The 20795-nt window shown below is 39.5% G+C and overlaps 1 protein-coding gene across 1 annotated transcript in view; it reads left to right on the plus strand.

Moving 5' to 3' along the window:
* Positions 1–20795, plus strand: part of CNTNAP4 (contactin associated protein family member 4) — a 251334-nt gene that overhangs the window by 177005 nt on the left and 53534 nt on the right. The window contains exons 13-15 of the mRNA XM_049622706.1: positions 7400–7597; positions 11838–11994; positions 16373–16500. Coding sequence (XP_049478663.1) covers positions 7400–7597; positions 11838–11994; positions 16373–16500 — 483 coding nt within the window. The remainder of the gene's footprint in view (positions 1–7399; positions 7598–11837; positions 11995–16372; positions 16501–20795) is intronic.

A 20795-nucleotide genomic window follows, 5' to 3' on the forward strand; every position in this document is an offset into this window, starting at 1 on the left:
ATGTGTAATTCTAAAACCTGGAGGATGGTGCTGAAACCATGGCAACAGATATTTGGGAAAATTAGAAAATTAGACTGTATCTTCAAAGGTTTTTCATGTAACACAGCTAGGCGTCTTCCATTTGTTCTCACAGTCATTGAAGGCATTGCCTGTCTTAGTCCGTTTGAGCTGCTGTAGCAAAATAACCACAGGCTGGGTAGCTTACAAACAACAGAAATTCGTTTCTTACAGTTTTAGAGACTGGGAAGTCCAAGCTCGTGGCACCAGCATAGTCAACTGAGGGTCTCTCCTGGGCCACAGACTTCTGGCATTCTCATGTGATGGAAGAGGGTCTCTGGGGTCTCTTTTACAAGACGACTGATCCCCACCCTCATGACCTAATTACCCGATGGTTCAACATATGAATGGAGAGGGGCACAAACATTCGGGCACTGCCCCCACGCCAAAGCACCCTAAGACACATGATTCCCGCATGCGTGTCCCTTCAGTGACGTTCCCTCTTGTACCCAGCACGGACCCCCAGGCAGCACTCGAGTCAGGTTCTGACAACGTGGTTGCGGTGACAACAGAATCGATATTTTACACGTCTCCCCAGTTGACTCCTCTGTGTACCTAGCTTTGAGAATCGCTGCTTTGGACCTGTGCTTCTCCAGCTTCACAAAACAGACTGTTCCATTATGTGAGGCTGAAACATAATACATTTGAAAATACTTCACAGAGAGGAAGGGAAGACTTTACAGTGAAATACAGGAATTTAAGTGTCAAATAACTTTTTGATTTTTCCTGTTCGTACAGCTTGGGTGGTGAGTGACATTTAACAATCTATCCCCGCGTCCTTGTGAATCCTGTGTTCCCGCAATGCATCCTGAAGTATCCACAGGCACATGCTTAGAAGGTTTTGATTCTATAAATCAGATACCTCTAGGTTGATAAGTATCCGTAATCTTTAAAACTTTACGAAACATAGACACACACCACACACATACACACACGTCTCATTATCCGTGATTATAACATCGTTCTGTTCCGCAAAGCAACAACAGACACCGAATTAGCCAACATTCTCATCAACCGATCAACACATGACCTTGTTTGACTTGTGTTTCGGATTAGAGACACCTTATTTAATACATACTGTTAATTCATTGACATTGAACTCACAACCAACAGCACTGTGACTCACACTTCAACGAGGTTTATTCTAGCACCTGTTTTCTCATGAGGCACGTCACACAGCCTTCTTGCACTCGAAATACTAGACAGCTCTTTAGCACCACACTTCGAGGCCATTGTTAAAAAAAATTTTGGGGGGGTACGTGTGGATTGGGCAACTCAAGCTTTTTGCTGCGTGTACATGTCTGTAGATGTACAAGAGTGCCTCGAGTCATGATTTGGGGGTTCAAATAAATTTTAGGCAGTAGGCGATTTCCAGATAATGAGGAACTGCAAATAGTGAGGATTGAATTATATTCACATACATGCATATATTATCTTTGTATGGATAATAATTCCAAAATTGATAGGCCATGTGCACTTAAATTATCTAAATGACAAGGAAATTCCGAGTTTCATTTTATGGAATGAATTGTTCCCTTTCTATTAAATCAACATTTACCTCCTCATATTGCTTTACCGGTCACGAGCCCTATCGCAGTCAACGAAGCGTCGTGCTAATTCGATAACAACTCTGACGGACATGAAGGAAATATGTATATGCACACATACAGAGGTTAATTTTGCCTCAGCAAAATGATCAGAAAGCATTGATGCTGGAGAGGACATTCGCAACATGTAAAGCCGTTTGAAAAGCAAGCCATTGAGAGCAGATACAGATAATCCAGTTAGGAATCAGCTAAGTGTCATCAGAAACCCCGGAATATTGAAATACATTCACACTAAAGTGGCAATCCCAGAATGTAACAACCCAGTGAAAAATAATGTTACAGCTTGAAACGTTCCCTGTTGATCTGGTTTTTGCAAATGAGGAAAGCAGGGAGGTTGGGGAAAGAATCATTAGGGAGCAATCAGGGACTAAAACCTTGTCTCCTTTCTCCCAGTCTGAACATTTTTCCACTAGAAAAGGCTGTGTTCTATCAGTGTCACGTTGCTTATAGCCAGTAACATATCCTCTAGTTGTATAAATCAAGTATAACAATTATAAAAACAAGGCAAAATGCTGAATCCGTAACTTGCAAATGGGTAACCTAAAAAAAATCCAGTTATTAGTCTAGAATCATTGTCAAACAAATTATTCCACGTGGATTTAAATACCTTGAAGCATTACAAGCTAAAAACTACAAAGGAAACTTCTTTTGAATGGATAATTTCCCAAACTATGTTCAAGACTGAAAATTCTTTCTAAACAGAGTACTGTAAATATAATTTAAAAATAAGTAGACAGGATAATAGGAATCCCAGTGACTGTCTCTTTAGAAATGTACATGGCTTTTTTCTTCTACACTAAATCCACTTTTTCTTTTCTTTTTTTTTTTTTAAGTTTATTTTTTGGGGGCGGGGGTGGCGCAGAGAGAGAGAGCCACAGAATCTGAGCAGGCTTCAGGCTCCCAGCTGTCAGCATAGAGCCCGACATGGGGCTAGAACCCGTGAACCGTCAGATCATGACCTCAGCCAAAGTCAGATGCACTGAGCCACCCAGGAGCCCCTAAATCCACTGCTTTTTCTAAAATGAAATAGCTCTAGGTTCAAGGCGTTGTGTCTCATGATCAAACATTGCATTGTAAGGACAATTGTTTCAGTGGGGAGCGATTGATGAGTGCTTGAGCTGGGGCTTTCAAACTTTGATGATAATGCTAATTCCGTCGCTTAACCTTATTCTGTCTCTCTGCACCACCACCAAGACTCCTACATTTAGTTTCACTGACTCAATTTTCAAGCCCAAGGCCTGGGCCTCTGCTCTCTAAACAAGCTCTGAGATTGGGGCTCCTGAGACCATCCCCTGGGAAAGCTGGAGCGTCGTTAAGATTTATAACAAAATTATTTTTACTCTAGGCATTTCAACAATCAGGCCTTCCTGATAGCTCTGAGAGTTAATAACCAACTATCGTTATTCAGATGCAGCCTTGTTTACGTCCAGTTTTGCCCCAGAACACTAGCTTCTCTTCCCTTTCATCTCCGAGGCTTTCCTGAACACAGCACTTCCTACCTGACCTCACAGCTTTTCATCACATCTGTCACCCTCCGCTGTTAATCCTGAAGGAACACGAGCTCTGCAAGAGTGTTGCTTAAACAGCATGTTTTTTCTTTACACTGTTATCACACTAAAAAATAGCAGTCAGCCTAAGATAAATCAGGTTCTTAATTACTCAGGTGCTTTACATGCAATCTATATATTAGAAATCTCTTCGGGGAAAGACACCGGTGGACCCAAACTGCCTTTCCATTTTTTTTTTTTTTAGTGTATTTATTAAATTTCATAGATTTGCTGCCCGTTTCAGCTGTCTTTCCTTACTCATGTCCCTGTGTCTCCTTACTGCAACAACTTACCTCTCTTTGCCTTTGGTAGAGGATAATTAAAAAAATAATAATAATACAATCATGACTCTTAGGCAGATAGAAAAATAAAAGCTCAAAAACACATTGTAAAGATTTTAACGCATTGTTCATGAGGAAACGGGTAAGATGTTACAACCAGTTCAAAGGAGAATCCAAAGAACAGACCTCGGGGCACATCGGTAATGTTGAAATTAATGTGCAGACTGAGGAAGACCCGGCTTCGTCCATAGTAGAAAAGGGGAGTCCCTCGAACTTCTGCCAGATGGAATTTGCTCATCTGTGGGCAATCATTACTTGTTGTAAGGAAAACCATGCTTGCTTGCTGAGCCAATAAGACTAAACACATTAATTAATTAAATCTAGAAGCCTGTGTTAAAGGATAATTTCATATGCATATGTCTTGGAAGTTAGAGATAGTGAATTTCTCTGGAGAGATTGAGAAGGCTTATCCCCCCCAGATGCATTTGCCTGCACTCCAAAAGTGATTTAAACAACCTGTGGAGTGGCGCCTCTCCCCAGAGATCTGTGGCATTCTAGAGCCAGAAGGCCCCTCTCCCTCTGTGGAGGGAGGAGAAGATGTGCCAGCCATCGCCCGTGATCTCCAAGTCTCATACTTCTGGGGGTTTCCTCTCTTGGGTGCAGACCCCGCATGGGCGGGCACATCTGGCGCTCTCTGTATTGGCCCACGGGACATTGGGCCGTAGAGCCTAGAGGCTGCTAAGATTTTCCGTGGGCAGACGGCCCCTGATCCAAAGACTCCCGTGTCTCTGAGCGGCCGTCTTCCTCCACCCGCGTAAATCTAGATCTCGGTAGCTAGATGCAGACAAACGGATAGAATGCAGATAGGAGGCAAGATAACCAGTTAACTTACAAGTAGGATAACGTGTCACGCCCTCCACAGTGTCAGACTTACTCTTTTGCAAAACTGTGAGTTGACAGTTTACAAAGTTCTAAAGCAGCTGAGAGGGAAGGCAAGGCTCACGGCCACCATGGAACCTGAAGGTTGTACTCTCGTCTGGAGAGTACCTTGTCTTTAATTCGTTCATGTGTTTATTCCCTCAGTTCTGTAACTAAAGTCTTTTGGGCGTGTTGTGCCAGCCCCCATGCTGTGTGCCGCAGATATGGTGGTTAGCAAATCAGAAACCATCACTCTTCTCAGGGAGCCTCCAGGCCAGTGGAAAAGCCCCATGGAATAAATCACAAAATGCTGAGTTACAAATTATGATAAAGTCTGTGTCCTTTACAGTTGTAATTTCTAAACATCAGCTAATGCAATCATGTCTGAAAGAGGAGAGAGGCTCAGGGTTAATAGTTGTGAGAGGCTCCCCTGTTTGCAAAGCACATGGGGCTTTGCATGGCTGCTGGGCACTCATTTTCTCATTGCTCCTCGTGATGTCTCTGCTTCGCCCCGGAAATCGAGATTGCCTGATAAATGCAGCATCTGTTTAACTTCATGCTTTGTAGCACTTTTTATTGAAAAATGAAATCAGCAACACCTGAGTGGCTCAGTCAGTTAAGCGTCTGATTCTTGATTTCGGCTCTGGTCGTGATCTCGCGGTTCGTGAGTTGAAGCCCTGTGCCGGGCTCTGTGTTGACGGTACAGAGCCTGCTGGGGATTCTCTTTCTCCTTCTCTCTGCCCCGGCCCCCCTCAAAATGAATAAATATTTTTAAAAAACGAAATCATTTAAAGAAACTACCGTAACACTGAAATTTTAGAATTTCAAAAGGAAACATTTCTGGGCACGGTCCTTCAAGGGCTGTCGTGCACCACAGCCTTGGATTCCTTACCCCTTAAAAGACCTTTAGAATCATGTGTTTACTGTGACCCAGTGGATGCTAAACTCTAGGGAAGCCCCTCTCGGTGTGAACCAAAAGGCAAAGAGACAAAAGCAGGCATATTGTCCTGTTCCTTTGGCAGCTACCCAGCCAGAGTCGAGCTTCCGTATGCTGTCCATTGATTCATTACAAGGAAATTTTATTGTTTGCTGAACAATTAAAGCAGACTCCAGTGGAGGCTAGGTTAGTGGATTTGCCTGATTAATGGTCATGAACTTCTTTTTTTTCTTAAAGATTATGTATTTCTTTTGAGAGTGCGAGTGAGCACACGCGAGCGAGGGAGGGGCAGGGAGAGAGGGAGAGAGATAATCCCAAGCAGGCCGAGGCGGGGCTCGATCCCACAAACCGTGAGGTCCTGACTTGTCCTGACTTGTGCCGGACCAAGAGTCAGACGCTTAACCGACTGAGCCACCCAAGCGCCCCAATAATCACAAACCTCTAATAGCGAAGGTTGGGTTGGCTAAAATCATAGAATTTCAGACCTATGATATTGTCCTATATTCTGCCAGTTTATTTTCTAAAGTTGGAAATGGAGGCTCAGATTTTACCTGACTTTCTTAAGGGCACATCTATTTCAGATCTGCAACTCAAATATCCTGATGGTCTCTATACTATGTCACAGTCTGGCCATCCATAATTAATTTCATTAGCTTTTATATCATGTCCTCTTTAAGGAAATTAATTTACTGATAAAGCTGAATGGTGAGGAGAAATGCAAAGCAGAAATAAAAGTAACGGCTGTTGTTTCCAAGAAAAATAGTGATACACTCACACATAGAAGGCAATAGGACTGTCAAAGCTGCCTCCCGTCTTATTTAGCAGACAGACCTTTCTATTCAAAATTCTGGTGACCTGGTGAGGCATGGGAGTGAAATCTCTTATCTTGTTTTGATTGTCGATCCATGTGAATGCATTAGCTAAAGAGAGGGGAGGAAATTCTACCTACTGTTTCCTCCAATTTGGAATAGTCCTCTGTAATACAGAAGAGTTATGTGACTTAACATCACATAGATAGCAGAGTTTTGACAACTTCCAATCTGTTTCTTACCTATTAAATCAGAGGACTTTTGATTAATCTGTTCTTGTGCCTGCATCTATCACCGTAAATATAATGTGAAGTCAATTTCTGGGAAGGTTGAAGGCTAGATACAATATGCCTATCTTCCATTACAAACATTGTAGGATTTTTATTTCATTTCATAATTTTGGTAATCATTATGATGGTAATGTTTACAGACATTCAAGTGTCGATAGGGATTGCTCTAGCAAGGACTCAAAGATATTTTATTTTTTATTTTAGTTGAGTTGCTGATGCTGTATCAGGTGCATTCAGCTCAAGGAAGTAACGTCCTCTTGTATTCCATAACTATGCACATCACACAATACCAAAATGAATATTTAAAATTCGATTTAAAAAGAAAAGGATGGGCACTCATAATTAAATGTTGTCTGAAGAGAGAGATATATATAGCCCATAAAAATCTGACCTTTCTTTGCTGGTAAAGGGAATGGTAAAGGGAATTTTTAAGAGTAGAAAAATCATCACTTATATCATATAATTTAAAATATTTCAGAAATTCACAGATACACCTTTTTCACATCGTAGCATCCCTGAATTCAGGGTGTGTCAATAATCAACAATGTTTTATAGTTATAATAGGCAGCTTTTTCTTTTGTTTTTTTTAAGTAAAATCATGATGCATCTTTAAAAAATAGAATATTGGATTCAATGAAATGAAACGTGTCGCAAATTTTAATAATTAGTTTTCTTAATATTTTTCACCATAAACATTTTCTGGTTAAATTATAGGGCCACGTAAAATAAAAATCATGGCAAATGCATGGCAGTCGTATAAACTAAAGGGAAAAGAGTCACTTTACTATAATTTAAATATTTTAAGAACCCATTTGTGTTGAAACCTCTCAGAGAGGTTTGATGACTAGAAAAATTTGACTCAGATAAAAGGTGATTTTGATTTTCTTTATTTATTTTAACTTTTGCAGACTAGTGATGGTCTCCTCTCTTTCTTCCCCATTTCCGCATACAAGAAACTGCATGGACCGTCATACAGCACAATGGCTCTGACCTAACAAGAGTCAGAAACACTAACCCAGAGAACCCATATGCTGGGTTTTTCGAGTATGTGGCCAGCATGGAGCAGCTCCAGGCCACAATTAACCTTGCGGACCACTGTGAGCAGGAGCTTACCTACTACTGCAAGAAGTCACGGCTTGCCAATAAACAAGGTAAGGAAACTGAGGCACCTGTCCCTCTGTGCACATGGCACAGCCGCTTTACTTAACCAGCTCCCGAGGATTTGAATTATGCCGTGGTGGTGGTGGCATTCGGCCACGGAGCGTGTCTGCCCCCTGTATACTTAGCAAACATGTCACAGTCTGGAAGTCACAGCAATGCTTTTGCCCGAAGAAAGAACAAGGTCAATTTACTCTGAGCTTTGTTCAAAACCTCGATTGCCTTCGGAGTCTCTTCCTGGCCTCAGTCAGATAACTCTACAGAAAGGAGCTTCATTCTGATCCTCAATGAATGCTCAGTGTCTATCCTTTAGAAAGGGCAGGTGACACGTACGGTTTGTTTTATCAGGAAGAGAGTTAATGAAAATATGACTCACTTTTCTCAAAGTGACTATTCTGTGCGACTCTTTTTTCATGGATTGTTGGCAGCTAGCCTCTGGGTAAAATTGAAAATTAGAATAGGCTGCCGAAAACAGTTTATTCAGCAGTTTAAATCGGAAATCAGAAAACCATCTTTTAACTCTTTCCTTTATTCTACTTTTAATAACCAGTCTGCTCTTCAATTCTGTGTTTGGTTTTGTTTTCCCGTTAGAACATCTCATTATGTGACAGTACCTTGGGCCCCACCGCCCAGTGCCGGCACAGTGCTGGAATTTACTGCAGGCGCTTTCCATCTGGCCTCCCGTAGGCATCCCTCATATCTTCTCATCACCCAATGTGTAATCTAGAATTTAATCTTTTTGAAGGGAATTAAGCTTTAAGAAACACGACTTCCGTCATGACGCTTTTCTACTTAACGAAGCTCCAGGCCTTCCTCTTTGCTGTCCGTCCAAAACAGACTCTTGTCTGATTCATACCATTCCCTAACACAGTTTTCTAGGAGTAATATTGAGGTATATTCTTCTTTAGAAATTAGAAAGATTCTGAGACATCTGCACAATAAAGCTACTTGGCGCATGTTTACCCCTGTTTGTTATCTTAAGAGAGGTCTGAATACCATGACAACAATTTTAAAAGACATGCATTTCATATGTGAATGTCATATGTCATATGGGTCAAGCAGAAAGATTTTGAATGTTTTTTTTTTAAGTTCATTTATTTATTTTGAGATAGAATGCAAGCTGGGAGCTGGAGAGGGACAGAGAGAGAGAGACAGAGAGAGAGAGAGAGAGAGAGAGAGAGAGAGAATCCCAAACAGGCTCTGCAGAGTCAGCACAGAGCCCCAGTTGGGGCTCAAACTTGCAAAACCTTGAGATCGTGACCTGAGCGGAAATCAAGAATCAGATGCTTGACTGACTGAGCCACCCAGGTGCCCCAAGATTTTGAACTCTCGGGATGACATTTGAGCTTGTTGCTTCTAGTTAAGCGGCTCTTCTACTCACTGTCCACCCATGTAATACAACCAGATTATTCTTTCCCTTATGACTGGCTTCACACCCTCTCCTCCTTTTGCTCCTTCCTCTATTTTAGAATGTCCTCGTTTGGTCATTTACCCCCACCAGCCCTTCCCATCTTGCTGGTCTCATCTCACATCTTACCCCCCCTGAAACCTCAATCCCATTTGTGAATGACCATCAAATAGTTACAGTGCAAAGAGCATAAGACTTAAAGGCAGGGAGAGATGTGGGTTCAAATTCCAGGGCTCTTCTTGATTAGGTTTAGAGCTTGGATAGATGAATCTTTCTCTTCTATGACATGGGGCCAGTGATACCAACCTCACAGGGTGTGGCAGTGATCGGATGACATAGCACAGCACATACAGAGTGCCTGAAGTGAGCTCCTCTCTTTTCAGCTCTCTGGTGCATCACGGTTATAGTTCACGTAGCAGTTTAGTATGCAACTGATTGTTCATTGATGCTTAGAACCTAAAAACATAGATAAGCAAATATGGAAGTGTAATCTAAGAAGAATGAGAACCTTATTTATGGAAGGATAAATGAATGAGATGCAACAAAATGAACTGAGTTGCCTAACTAGAAAAGAAAGACAAAAAGGAAGATAAGCATCAAAGTCACAAATCAGCCAAACTCTGGAAGAAACAGAAAACAAAATCCCCAAGGGGTTGGCGAGCAAGCACCACCCAAAGTAAAGAGGACAGTATAGAGTGTGAAGGAACCCCTCCCTTCATGGCCAGTGGTGCCCATGCATCTGGGTGTTGCAGCCAGGCTTGAGAGCCACTAGTAAAGAAAAGGCTGTAGAACAAAGGGTGATGATGCTTGTTACATGCACAGATTTTCGTCAGGTCCATCACCCAAGAACTCATATGGAATGAACTTGAGTTTGAAAATAGAGAGAACAGGGGTGCCTGGGTGGCTCAGTTGGTTGGGCAACTGACAGTCAGCTCAGGTCATGATCTCACCCTTCGTGGGTTCGAGCCCCGCCTCGGGCTCTGTGCTAAACAAAACAGAGCCTGCTTCGGAGTATTTGTCTCATTCCCTCTCTCTCTCTGCCCCTCCCCCACAAATTCTCTCTTTCTCTCAAATAAATAAATATATAAACATAAAAAAAAGGAAAATAGAACAATTTGGAGTTTAAGTTCACAATGAGAAATACACGGGGAAGAACAGGAAGGTGGTGTCAGACAAGTTAAGTTTACAGTTTCAGATCAGGTAGAGCAGTTTTAAGTAATAATGGTGCCATAACTGTGGACAAATAAAGTGGGATGTGTATGAAAATAAATTTTCTGCAAGCTGTGGAGCTATGACTCAGCACATTGAAAAGATGATCAATGTGGATACTCAGGTCGTTTGGGATTTTAACTATGGGAAGGGGAATGTCCTACCATGATCACTGATATTTTATAGTTTTAATTTTTAACTTAGAAAATTTCTCATGACTTTCTTCATTCTTTCCTATACTTATTTAAATTCTTCAGGACACTTGAAAAAGTCTTAAAGGGAACTGCATGTCCTTGGTACTTTAAAACATTCAGTGGTTTCAAGGAAGATTGGTGAAAATATTATTCAATATTTAGGAATAATTTATTTTCTTTTTAATCTATGAACACATAATGTTTAAGCAGTATATTGGAATATACCTATTAAATGTTTCAAGATGGTTAAGTTAATCATGCAGTTAAAAAAAATGAAAAACCTTGATTTTAATGTCTTTATCCATAACACAAACTTCCAGTTCCCTTGGGTTTTTTGGCATGGTATGTGCTGGTATGGAAAGGAACACTGGGAGAGAGGTTGTCAGCATTAGTAGAGGTTTAATCAAATAGTAAGTTGTTACGAGCATTGACATTTGTAAATGAGGGAGAAATTAGTATAAGTCCCGTATTTTCAATAGGGCTCATGGCAGTAACTTAAAAGTTTTGAAAGTCAACAGAAAAATGATCTAACAACTTTGAGGAGCTGACTGATTTGATGTCACATTCTTCTCATGCCCTGATTCTCAAATGACTATGATTTTTCCTCACTACCTATTGTTTTTTGCTAAGACAGATTGCCTGCATTCCTCACCTGAATGTTCTGTCTATTCTTTGTGCTAGTTCTTTGGCATCATGTTTAGTCGTAACTCTGAGAAGGAGCTGGAAGCTGAACATTCATCATAGAAAGCAATGCACTTGGCTAAGGGAAACTTTGTTTTTGAGTGTAGTGTTTGCTTCAGGCATAAAGATCTTTCAGTGTTATTTCTGTAGTCTCCAAATAAATAGCCAAGCCATTAAATGGAAGAAAAAAAACCACATACTTCCAAATAGATCCTAAATCATAAGGAGGGGGTGCCGAACAATGCCTAATGTAAATAAACAGCTCATGTGTTTTTAGTTGAATAAATGTATTGAGATCAATCGCTGACTTTCCATAACATTCTGTAGTGTTTTAATGGGCATTTCATGATCTCAAATCAATTTTGCTTCTGATATCATAATTACTGTGGCTTATATTTTGATGCCTTCTTGTTTCAGAAATTATTTTTAAAGAACTTACATATGTGAACTCCTCTCAAAACATTTTTAAATGTCATGCCTGAATTAAAAAGGAACTACTGGTTTCTTTTCTACTTAAAGAAAAATATATTGACCATTTAAGCTTAAATAATAAAATATATTTTTTAAAAGTTTTCTTAAGGAAATGCCATCAGTAGCAGTCTTTGGAATATCATTACATCAGACCAGCCTTTCTTTTCCTGCCTTCAGTCTTTTGACTGATTTGGGAAGGAAGGGAATGGACTGGCCTGGAAGGCTGTGGGGTCCAGAGCCGATCTCACATTTCTCGCATTTATCTTTCAGATGGACGCCCTCTGAGTTGGTGGGTTGGAAGAACCAATGAAACACAGACATACTGGGGAGGTTCTTTGCCTGATCCTCAGAAGTGTACTTGTGGATTAGAAGGGAACTGCATTGATTCTCAGTATTACTGCAACTGTGACGCTGACCGGAATGAATGGTGATTTCCTTATGCAAAATAAAGTTGTTTTTATTTAATGTTTATTTATTTTTGAGGGAGAGAAGGAGAGAGAGGGAGGAGGAGGGCCAGAGAAAGAGAGAGAGGGAGGGAGAGACAAAATCCAAAGCAGGCTCCAGGTTCTGAGCTGTCAGCGCAGAGCCCGAGGCAGGGGTCAAACTCACGAACCGTGAGATCATGACCTGAGCCGAAGTCGGACGCATAACTGACTGAGCCACCCAGACACCCTGATATAAAGTTTATTGTTAAAAATGAATCACTCAGAACATACAGCAGAGCGAGGCAGATACTGAACAAATTAGTACAGTGAAGAAATTAGATAAAGGTATGTTTTGATGAAATGTGTTACAATCAGTTTGAATCCTAAATGTGAAGACCAGTATCTTTTTATTTGAGTTTTTTAGAAATGGACCACAAATCATTACATTTTATTTTTGTAATAGGATGAAATAGAGACATCTGTTTCATGTTTCCTCTTCATTGTAAGTCAGTTATCATTCTTTTTAAAATTGAATGTGGTTAAGAATTCTATTATTTTCAAAATATACTTATAGCCATTAATTACTGAAGCACAGTTCTTCAATAATCTACCTCTAAAACCTTTAAACATGTAAACTTAGAAAGTCTCACAGTTATTTGAACATGTAGCTCTTTAGTTTTTTTTCAGGACAAACCATGCCACAAAGAACTAATAGTCTATTTATCATGCCTCAAAAAAGGAAATCTAAAACACTTAGGGATTTGAAAACTAAGGCTGAAATATTGTTTTAAGTAGAAGAGAAGCCTTATGTGTATGTTTGCCTTTGAAAATTTTGAAAAGATATTTAGTATATTTGAGACTAGAGTTGAAATATACATTGGTTTTATTTATTTGTGAAGTGAAAGGTGTTTAAATTTTCCTATTCGCATTTCAGCATTCCATATGTATAAGCACCTGGATCTGTACATAAGAGTTATCTAAAAGAAATTTTTTTAACGCTTATTTATTTTTGTCAGAGAGAGTGCAAGTGGGAGAGGGGCGGAGAGGGAGGGAGACACGGAATCCGAAGCAGGCTCCAGGCTCTGAGCTGTCAGCACAGAGCCTGATGTGGGGCTCGAACCCATGAACCCGTGATACCATGACCTGAGCTGAACTCGGAGGCTCAACTAACTGAGCCAACCAGGTACCCCAAGAATTATTTTTAAAAGTACTAATAGTCAATTTGGCTGTAAATGTGATTGATTTGGTTACAGAATCTACATTAATTTCAGTAATCAGTCCGTTGTTAATTGAGCTCACGTTTTGAATTATGGAATACTCTGTATTTATTTGGCAAACATCAAGGCTACATTATATTTAAAAAAAAGATTATTTTAGAATACTCTAAAAGGAGGTTTCTGCATGGAGTCACGATTATATTTTTAGTGTTACATGTTTCATAGAGTATTGTCTTTCTTGCTCAAACTCCAGTTTTTCAGAATATCTGCCTCCTGTGGAGGGCACTCTTTTCCTCACTACCTTCACACACACGTGCGCGCGCGCGTGCACACACACACACACACACACACACAAAATGCCTACACAATAATAGTGTGTCTTAAAGTGCAAATAAAATGTTAATAGCAGTGCTTACCAGGAAAAATACCTAACCTAATCACCAAATTTCTCCAATGCCTCTGTAACATATTATTCATCAAAAATAATTTTTAGGGGCACCTGGTGTGGCTCAGTCTGTCACATGTCCAACTCGATTTCGGTTCAGGTCATGATCTCAGGGTTGTGGGATCGAGCCCCACGTTGGGCTCCGTGCTGGGTGTGGAGGCTACTGAAGATTTTCTCTCTCTCCCTCTCCCATCTGCCCCTCCCCACCCTGTGTGCTCTCTTTCTCTCTCGCTCAAAAAAAGTCATTTTTAAAAATAAGATTTTTAAATTTCTCGTATTAAATTCTGCTCCTGGTAAAGTAGCTTGCATGGAGCTAACCTTCCTTAGACACATTTATAATCTCTGGAAATATATTTAGAAAAGCACCTAGTTGAAGAAGGTGGAGAGCAGCCAAATGTAGGCAGAAACTGCCAAGGTTGGGGGACTTTGACCCTTGAAAGAAGGAATTCAAGTGGGTGAGATAGATGTTTATATTTTATATGCTTTTTCGCATGAGGGCACTCACCAAACCACGTGCCATGAGGTCGTGAGGACTCCAAGGGAATACTAGATTTTTTTCGGCTCCAGGTATCAGAGGACAGAGTTTAGGGCTGCCAAAATGACTAAAAATTGAGGAGGGAGTGGAAATCCCAGAAAGAAGAAAACTACCTGGGCAGAGTTCACTCTGTCAACTCCCCTCAGGGCCCCGACTGCCCTGAACCGCATATGCACAGGGGAGGTTTCTGGGAATCAGGCAGACAGCTACCCCTGGAAAACTGAACGAGCTCTAGGGACATTTCAGTGGCATTTCAGTTGGACCTTGTGACTTGCTTTAAATAAATAGAATATGATCAAAGGGAGGAGAGTCACTTCTGAGATGGAGTCACAAAAAACTATGATTTCTGATTTCCTTGCAACTCTCTCTGCGACTCCTGTTTTGATGAGGCAATAATCTGCCGTGTCGTGAGCTGTCCTGGGGAGAGGCTCATATGGCAAGGAATTGAAGGTGACCATCAACCGACACCAGTGAAGAGCCAGGGCCCTCAGTCCATCCGTGGCAAGGAGCAGACTACTGCCAACGACGAACCACATGAGTGAGCTTGGAAGCGGATCCTTCCCCTGTCAAGCGCTGAGATGGCCGTAGTCCTTGCCAACACTCTCGTTGCAGCTGCGCGGGGGACTCGGAGCCAGACTCTCCTGTTGAGCTCTGCCCAGATTCTTGACACACGGACACATAGATCATAAATGTTGTTTTAAGTCGTGAAGTTTTAGGCTAGTTTGTTCTGCCGTGGTAGATCACTAATACGACATCAATGTACAGATTCCAGAAACTCAGAGGATCTGAAGCAGAATAAAAACAGAGAAGAACACACCTTGGCTTATTGTTCAAATTGCTGCTAAAAAAAAAATGATAAAGATAAATATTGTAAAAGCAACAGCCAGGTTGGACAGATCTGGTGGAATGCATTCCATGCAGGAAAACAGAGAGATACCAGTGAAGGCTGACTCCTCATCAGAAGCACAGGTCAGAAGACAATGGAATGATCTCTTTAATGTGCTGAGAAAGAAAGCAATGTCAACCTAGAATTCTATACTAAATAAATAGATATTTCAAAACTGAAGGTGAAATAAAGTCCTTTTCAGATTAAGGAAATGCTGAATTTGTTCCCAACACAACTGCACTGTAACAGTACACTAACAGAAATGCTACAGGCTAAAGAGAAATAATACCAGACGAAAACTCATCTTCAGAAAGGAACGAAGAAGACTGGAAATCATGATTATGTCAGGAAATATAAAAGCCAGCATTTAAGTTCTTTTTTTTTTAATTAAAAAAGTAAATTAAAATTTACTGTTTAATTATATTATAACATTTATAACACCTAGATTTAAACTATATTACAGCAATAACACAAGGAGCAGGTGTGTGTGTGGTGGGGGGTAGGGGGAGGTTAAGAATATTATCCTGTAGTAAGCTTCTGACATTTTATATTAAGTAATATAACATAAAATCTAAGTAAAGTGGATGAATTAAAGATGCATCATGTAAAGATCCGTAAAGCAAACATTAAAAACTATAAACAGACATATAGCTCAAAAGTGAGTAAAAAATAAAATTGAATACAAAGAAATACGTAGTTAGCCAAGAGATTTAGGAAAGAGGGTGCAGAAATACAGGAAATCCTATGGGAAAAAATAAGCAACAAATAACAAAATGGTAGAGCTAAGAACACAATATCAGTCATTATACTAAATGTAATTATTTATTAATTTACTTGTTTTCTATTCTTTTTTGCTGTTGGATTATAATTGGTATACAGTATTATATTAATATGTATATTAATTATACAATAGTATATTGTATAATTGTTATACAATATTATATTAATATATGCAATATATATTATATTATATTATATTATATTATATTATATTATGCAACGTAGTGATTTGATACTTTTGTACATTATGAAGTGATTATCTCGCCATAACCATTCCACTGAAAAGGTAGAAAATGCTCAACTGAATTTCAGAATCACCAGCTATAGTCAGTCTGCAGGAGACGTGAAAACGTGGCCATATTTTCATATGCTTAAGTGAGCAATTGTTTCCTTGCTTTTTTGTGTGTGCAGATTTAGCTCAGAATACCTTGGCTTTGAAATTTAGTGAGGATTATTGCTTATTTTATAATTACAAATTGTAATTTTAAGGATTTTTGTTGTTGTTACTGTTTTTTAGGACCAATGACACTGGATTCCTTTCTTATAAAGAACACCTGCCAGTAAGGAAGATCGTGGTTACAGACACGGGCCGACCGCACTCAGAAGCAGCTTATAAACTGGGGCCTCTACTCTGCCGGGGAGACAGTAAGTGGTGGCATTGTGCTGTAAACATATCTGGGGAAACCGATGTCACTGAGGACTCATGTTTCTGTCATAGAATAATTAATCAGACTTCTCTTGTGACGCCGCATGAGCAGTGTTTCAAGTCTTTCTTTCAGTCGGTCAACAAAGAATGTACCCTCATAAAGTTTAAAGCCCTGCAACAAAGGCTGTGACAGCAAGGCTTGTTCAGATCCCAAGAGAAAGAAACCACTAAGCATCTCAATTTGATTGGTTGGTAAACACATCCCAGCATTCCTAAATTTCTACCTGCCATTATCTATATAGGAAAGCCTCAGTGCTGCCTAAAAGTGTGGAGAATGTATGTGAGTTTTCTCCTGTTGGGCCTGTGGTGAAATTAGAGCATCGTTAGGATCAAATGCCAGTTTCGTCAAACATATTTCAACTTTTGATCTCATTTTTGTTTCCAGTTTGTGTGTCCAACTCTAAATCAATGGGACACGCTGTTTTGTGTATTCAATGTATTCGCACTCTAAAGAAGAATTTTAAAATTAAAATATAGTTTCACAGAAAATATTTCTTTTCAGCAGGGATTGAAATGAGTATATGTACCCATACGTATGGAGACTGATGCATTAATTATTTGTGCCTTTAGTTATTTCCAGGACTTAAAACGGAAATGGGAAAAATATTTATTTACATTAAAAGTATACCCTAAAATAAAGTTTTATTCTAGGGGCTCGACAGAGGAAGAGACGATCTAACAACGCAGTGGATTTATGGAGATACACAGCAGAAGTTGCTTAGTTAAAAAGCAAAAATGATACTGGGCTATAAAAATTTATATATACTTATAAAAAATGTCTGCCATTATACCTACTATCCCCAATCTTAAGCATCTCTACTTCCTGTTCTGCCAGTAGGCTCACACAATCACATGAAGAAGACACAGGATATTTCACGGAGAGAAAAATTATGTGCAAAGAGACGAGGTTGTAAACTCAGGATGCATCCAGGGAAGTACGGTGATTTTGTGACTGCAGAGAAATTGTTCTACACCTCACACACAGTTTTCCCTGCTGGCTCTCATCTTAACCCTTCAGGGGCCTGGGCTGGCTTCCTCCCTCTCCCTTGTTTCATTTGCTACAGTCCCCGGGAAGGTGTCTGCTTTGACTCACGTCACTACCACTGGCGCTGAGGGCTTCTTTCGCACAGACTTTCTGCCATGAACTTAAAACACACTGCACTTTTCACTGAAAAGTAGAGGTTTTCCATGCAAGGCAGTGTTTGCCCCTCGGTGGACATTGGCAATACCTGAAGACACTTTTGACTGGTACAGTTGTCGGGGGGTTGAGTGCTACTGGCATCTAGAGGGAGAGGTCAGGAATACTGCTAAATATCCTATAATGTGCAAGACAGCCATCTGCAACTAGGAATGATCTGGTCCAAAATGTCAATAGTACTGAAGTTGAGAAACCACAGCGGTAAACTTTTCTGACCGTGGGGCTGCAGAGGGAGGAAAAACATTAGGAATAAGAATTTGCAAGCAAGTTAAGTATTTAGAGACCTGCTAAATAATTTCTCACTTTTAAATGAAATAGTAATTGAGAGTTTCCTTGGCCTTCTTGCACATCTATTTTAGGCTTGAGGCTCATCCTCACATAACGTCACAGGACTGTTTTCTGCATGGGGGACTCGTTATTTTCTCAGTCAGAAGAGCAATGGCTACAGAACAATGGATGCCCCCCCTTTCTCTACATGGGAAATCTGCACCCCCGAAGGTGCAGTGCCTTAGGCACATTTATTTTTCTTTCCAAGTGAGATAGACTGGGTAGATATGGGACTTCTAGATATGGAATCATGCACGCTGGGCCTGATAAGCAGAAGAAAGGTATGCAGACACTATCCTGAAGGCAGTAGGACCTGAATATTGAATAATTTAAGGCTGAGAAATAGCTTAATCTTCACAATCCAATTGAAAACATGAAGACCAGTTATAAATCTAAAGGCCAGCGAAGTGACCTTTGATGTAAGACAAGGAAAAATGATGAGGACTTGAACCAGGCAGTTGTTGGCATGGGACTTACGGGAGGGGCTCAGGGAAAGAGGTAAATTCGGCATGATCTGGATGGGAGTGGAGGCTGAAAGCATGAAAGTGGAGGTTGAAAGATCTCTGACTTTGTGATCTAAGTAAAGCTGCTGTGACAGTAAGAATTCTAGTACCCTTCACTGAGACAAAGGGACTTTTAGATTTTCTTTGACAGAAAAACGGAAAAATTAGTATGAAAAAATAGACATTTTGGTTTTATCACACACATGAGAGATGTTGAAAGTTTTCTATCTAGCTATGTTTTTCTAGGAAAGAGGACAGAAGCCTTGAGAAGGCAGGACAAAGAAACAAAAATGACTCTGAGACCTATTGATACCAAATATGAGCTTGACCCTAATTAATTGAGGTTGTCTTTTTCCAAGTCCTTCTTCGATTATTTTTTTAAATGTACGTCGTTCTGAAATTCCACGTGACTGCTGCCATTGTCGTTTGATACCAGAAGCACAGGTAACATTGTTAGGTGTTTGTCTTAAAGCACAACAGGTATGAACGATAAAGCTGCCTTTGAAGTTGTGCTACAGACACAAAACTTAGTAAATACTATTGTCCTTACGAATTTATTTATTTATGAATATGGAAATAAATTTCTTGAAGATTATGTGAAAAGTAAATGGCAGCATTTGACATCCTATTTATGATAAAAGCAGAGTAGGAACTGAAGAGAACATCCTCAGTGTTTTAAAAGGCCTATATGGGGGCACCTGGGTGGTTCAGGCCATTAAGCATCTGACTCTTGATTTAGGCTCACGTCCTGAGCTCATGGTCATGATCTCATGGTTGTGAGATTGAGCCCAGGCTCCACACTGGGCATGGAGCCTGCTTAAGATTCTCTCTCTCTCCCTCTGCCCCTCCCCTGTCTGCACTCTCTCTCAAAAAAAGAAAAAAAAATTAAAGGCATCTATGAAGATCTGACAGCTAATATCATATTGAATAGCCAAAGACTTAAAATGCTTTCCCTCTGAGATCAGGATCAAGGCAAAGATGTCTGCTATCACCTGTCCGATTCAATATCATACTGTTGGTCCTAGCATATGCAATATGAAAAGGAATTCAAGGCATATAGATCAGAAAGGAAGATATAAAATGTTCCATTTATAAATGATACGGATTTCTAGGTAGGAAATCTGTAAGAACTTTTTTTTAAAGTGAGTTTGGCAAGGTCACAGGATACAAGGTCAGTATTCAAAAATAAATTTCTGTATTTTCTTAATAAAAACTGTTAATTAAAATGTTAAAATACCTCTTCTAGTAGCACCAAAAATATTAAATTCTTTGGCATAAATGTAACAAAATTACATAACACTGATGAGAAATCATTAAAGAAGAACTAAGTAAAAATATAAAAGTTGTGGAATGAGAGCTATAATAGTTGTGGATTGAAAGATTTGATATTGTTAAGATGTCAGTTTTTCTAAAATTGATATACAGGTTCATTACAATCCCAGTCAAAACCCATTAGGTGCTTTTCTTTTTCCTCTTCATAGAAATTGGCAAGCTTCTTCTAAACTGTGTGCCAAAACACAAAGAAACTAGAATAACTAAAACATTGTGAAAAATAAAAACCAAGTTTGAGACTTAACACTTTTTAAGACACGTTACAAAACTGTAGAATTAAAGACAATGTGATATTGACATCAAGATAGAGAAATAGATTGATAAAACAGAACAGAGAACCCAGAATATATACATTCAATTCATTTTTGAAAAAGCTGCCAGAGCAACTCAATGGAGAAAGAACAGTCCATTTTAAGACAGTGCTGGAATAATTACAATGCATTTGAAAAAAAACAAAAACAAACAAAAATCTCAACCCATTCTTCAAACTATGTACAAAAAATAACTCAAAACTAATCGTATACTTAAATGTGAACCCACAAACTATAACCTTCTTTACGAAAATATAGGAAAAAATCTTAGTGACTTTGAGTTAGGCATAGATTTCTTAAATACAGCACCAAATGCATGATCCATAAAATTGTTAAAAATGATAAATTAAATTTTATCGAATTTAAAAACTACTTTTAAAATGACATTGTTAAGAAAGTGAAAAGACAAGCCACAAACTGGGAGAAAATATTTACAAAACACATATCTGATAAAGCCTAGTGTCCAGGATATAGAAAGAACATTACTCTCACGGGTCAATAATAAAAAATATTCAGATTAAGACATGGGCAAAAGATTTGCACATTTATCAGAGAAAATATAC

This window comes from Panthera uncia, assembly GCF_023721935.1.
Source record: "Panthera uncia isolate 11264 chromosome E2 unlocalized genomic scaffold, Puncia_PCG_1.0 HiC_scaffold_20, whole genome shotgun sequence".
In the NCBI taxonomy this organism is placed as follows: domain Eukaryota; kingdom Metazoa; phylum Chordata; class Mammalia; order Carnivora; family Felidae; genus Panthera; species Panthera uncia.